We start from the raw sequence: 3,881 nt of genomic DNA, 5'->3' as shown, positions 1-3,881 counted from the left end.
AAGTTGATCATGCCCATCCTCTCCAATAAGTAGCTACCTTTAATTGGAACAGGAAGTTGGCTAAGAGTGTAAAAATATTGAGGAATGTCTTTCTTGTGGCTTAGTTTGGCTAAAAAATCAGCAGTAGTGTTGGCATCCCTATAAGTATGCAAGCATTGAACTGATTCCATCTGTTGAATGAGAAGTTGCAGCTCCTTAACGTATTGTTGAAGCTTCCAGGGAGGCTTGATATTGAAGTTTATCCAACGATTAATGAGTTCCGAGTCCACTTCCAACACGATCCTCCTATAGCCATGTTGATAGCACCAATCTAGTCCAAAAACTGCTGCTTGGACCTCTGCCTGATTGTTGGAACCTATACCAAGTGGTACTGTGAAAGCAAAAATTAGATTCCCTGCCTGATCCCTCAGAATGCCACCCCCTCCTATGCTGCCAGGGTTAGCTAAAGCACTCCCATCCGTGTTCAATTTGCAATAATTAACAAGAGGTTTATTCCAGACTTCCTGGGAGCACTGCTGCATGTAGCTAATCATTTCAGGCTAGGAATTAGGTCATTGCAGATAAGGAAAAACAGTATTGAGAAGCAGTGAAGTGTCTTTGATGATCATGAACTTGGTTCTTGCACTGCTCGATTGTTTCCCTACATATTTAGCTGAGCAACTGTTCTTCCAAAGGTTCCAGCTGATGATAATAGGCATTGTATGATATAGGAGTTTTTGGACTTCATTTGTATGCTCCATGGTCCACCATCTCGTGACCAGATTATTCAAAGGGATCTTGTCATGCCTAACTCCCAAAATAGCTGAATGATATTGCCAAATGTGAATAGCAAAGTGTCCCGTCACAAATATGTGATCAATCGTATCCCAGCCAGCCTTGATACAACAGGAACACTTAACAGGGGGAACTCCAAATGTAGTTGTTTTGTCATTAGTAGGCAATTTCCTTCTCAATGCTCTCCATAATAAAAATGAAACCTTGAAGGGAATGTGTCTGTTCCATATATAACTGTACAGCTTATTTTTGGGTCTTTTGGTTATGATATTCTCCCATGCAGAAGCACACGTGAATTTCCCATTATCAGTAAGTTTCCAGATAGGTTGGTCTGCAACACCTTTTGGAACTGAAATTGTATACTCAAAATCTTTGGGATCATCAAAGGAGGAGCATGTTGTCTTACCATTGTTTCATTCCACCCTCCATTAAGCATGTATTGAGAGATAGTGTTGTTGTTGAGTCGATTTCTTTCATTGGTATGGTGAGCAAGAGGGCCTTCCCCTAAGGGCCAATTATCCCACCAAAAGCTGCACGTACCAGAAATAATCTTGCATATGATATGTTCTTCAACCTGAGATTTATTATTGCTGATGTATTTCCAGACCAGTGATTGACCCGTATCCCACTTCTTAGCAACAGGATTAGCTCTCTGACAATACTTGGCCATGAGGAATTGCCCCCATAGGGAGTTAGTACTTCTAAAGTGCCACCACTATTTATATTGGAGGGAATTGCCAATATCAGTGAGGTGTCTTACCCCCAGACCCCCTTCATCATAAGGAAAAGTGATATTTTCCCAGGAAGCCCAGTGGTACTTTTTCTTATCTTTTTCTCTTCCCCTGAAGAAATCAGCAGTAAGCCTTTTGATATAGTGAAAGGTGGTTTTAGGAGGGGAAATAGCAGCCATGGTGTGAAAGGGAATGGAGTGGAGGACATGTTTCACTAGAGTTAATCTGCCTCCAAAGCTCAACATCTTAGCTTGCCACTTTTAGCTATCTTATCCACCAGATGAGAGTAGTAGATAATTCTCTGGACCCCTATATACAGAGGACATCCTAGGTAGTTAATTGGGTTGTCCTTCTGTGTAAAACCAGCTTCCTCTTTAATCATTTCCGCAATGCCTTGAGGAGAGTCAACATGGAGCATGAAGTGGCTCTTGTCTCGATTAATAAGCTGGTCAGACACCTGTTCATAAGTGGTCAGAGTCTTCATGATAAGCTGAATAGAAGTTCTTTGGCCAGAGGTAAATATAATAACATCATCCGCAAAGCTAAATGATTTATCTGAGGACCTCTAGGTTCCATGTGAAATCCTTGATAATTCTGGTTCAAGTACATGTTATTCAGCATCCTGGACAGTACTTCAGCCCCTAAAATAAATAGGGCTGGTGAAAAAGGGTCACCTTGCTTCAAACCTCTAGTCGAGTGAAAGAATCCATGTCTGGCCCCATTAATGATAACAGAGTACCAGTTGTTGCTCATAATCCTCCAGATGTTGTCAATGAAAAACTCACTAAACCCATTTTCCTCATGACCAAGCAAGTGTAAGCCCAGGACACTCTGTCATACGCCTTGGCCATGTCTTGCTTAATCACTACATTATCCCCCTCCTTGGGCTTCTTGATGCCCTGAATGATCTCCTGAGCCAGCATAATGTTCTCAGAAATGCTTCTACCTCTTACAAAACCACTCTGATTTTCTAAAAAAAGGTTTGACAAGATAGGTGATATTCTGATACTAAGGAGCTTGGAAATGATCTTATTTGAGAAATTGCTCAAGCTTATAGGCCTGAATTCAGACAGTTTGTTGGGGTGATCAACCTTTGGAAGAAGAACCAAACAGGCATGAGTCATGTATTTAGGCATATTGTGACCACAGAAGAAGGCTAGCACTGCTCTGTAGAGGTCCTCTTTGATGATGTCCCAACACACCTGGAAAAAATTTCCATTCATACCATCTGGTCCTGCTGCTGAATTAGGATTCAAGGGAAAAACCACCTGCTTCACTTGTTCAATAGCAGGATTAGCCTTTAGAGCTTTATTTTGTTCATCAGTGATCAGTCTAGGTATGCATTGAAGGATCTCCTCATTGATGTTATCCTGGTGGCCTGTAAAAATATTTTGGAAGTGTGCACAGGTAGCTCTAGCAATATTAACATCTCCTTGTATCCATTCCCCACTTTCATTACTGATCTGGTGGATGAATAACTTTCTCCTTCTTCCTCTCATAAGAGAATGAAAATATTTTGTATTGGCATCTCCTTCCCTGAACCACTGAAGTTGAGTCTTCTGTTTAAAAATGGCAGCCTTCATTTTCAGAAATTTAATATACTCAGCATTAACACAATGGACCTTAGTTTTACTGTCTGCAGTACTATTTTGTAACACGTCTATCTCTGCATTTCTAACCTTCTCTCGAACTCTTTAACTGTAGCAAATATGTCCCCATATTCTCTTTTAGACCAAGCACTGAGAGTGGAAACCAACCTCTTCATTTTTTGATGCAAGCACCACATAGGATCCCCTGTAACTTCCTTTTCCGAGCAGTTTTGGACATTGCTCATGAAGGTTTCATTTTCCACGCAAAGATGTAGGAACTTGAAGTATTTGATAGTGTGCTCCTATTTGACAATCATATCCAGTAACAAAGGATTGTGATCAGACCCTACAGATGGTAAATGAGTTATAACTGTATGAGGCATCTTTTCTAGCCAGTGATCATTAACCATAGCTCGATCAAGTCTATTCCACACTCTTGCTTCTTCAGCCCTATTATTGCACCAAGTATATTGAGAACCACTGTACCCCAGATCAATAATCCCAATAGCTTCAATCACACTAATGAATTCAAAGCTCTTGTTCATGTTGTAAGGTACTCCCTCCTTCTTTTCATCAATAGAAGAGATCACATTGAAATCACCCATTGTGCACCAAGGAATTTTCATAGTGGACAGGTGAATGAATCTGTCCCACAAAGTCCTTCTGAGCTCATCCTTACACTTAGCATACACAAAGGTAATCATGAAATTCTCAGGGATCCCTGTGTGTTTCATCTCACAGTTCACTTGTTGATCATCAGATTCTAAGATGGTACAGTCATAGTCAA

The 3,881-nt window shown here is 40.7% G+C and overlaps 1 protein-coding gene across 1 annotated transcript; it reads right to left on the bottom strand.

Moving 5' to 3' along the window:
* Positions 1-551: 551 nt before the first annotated feature.
* Positions 552-3,088, bottom strand: LOC125870147 (uncharacterized). Its single transcript, XM_049550490.1, has 5 exons — positions 2,291-3,088; positions 1,823-1,962; positions 1,535-1,730; positions 1,315-1,426; positions 552-1,123 (listed from the first exon to the last, which is right to left on the bottom strand). Exons 1-5 carry the CDS (start codon positions 3,086-3,088, stop codon positions 552-554), a joined length of 1,818 nt encoding a protein of 605 aa, XP_049406447.1.
* Positions 3,089-3,881: the final 793 nt, after the last annotated feature.

Source organism: Solanum stenotomum, chromosome 7 (genome assembly GCF_019186545.1).
Source record: "Solanum stenotomum isolate F172 chromosome 7, ASM1918654v1, whole genome shotgun sequence".
NCBI lineage: Eukaryota > Viridiplantae > Streptophyta > Magnoliopsida > Solanales > Solanaceae > Solanum > Solanum stenotomum.
The sequence above is the reverse complement of the archived record's forward strand: the minus strand, read 5'-3'. Positions and strand labels throughout refer to the sequence as shown.

What these genes read in the sequence shown, in the direction of transcription:
- LOC125870147 (XM_049550490.1), bottom strand. Translation starts at nt 3,088, where the DNA reads ATGAAGGCTGCCATTTTTAAACAGAAGACTCAACTTCAGTGGTTCAGG. An exon ending in TCATGAGGAAAATGGGTTTA is followed by an intron (nt 1,963 to 2,290) that starts GTGAGTTTTTCA and finishes ACTTATGAACAG; the next exon opens with GTGTCTGACCAGCTTATTAA. An exon ending in CATATGCAAGATTATTTCTG is followed by an intron (nt 1,124 to 1,314) that starts GTACGTGCAGCT and finishes ATACAATTTCAG; the next exon opens with TTCCAAAAGGTGTTGCAGAC.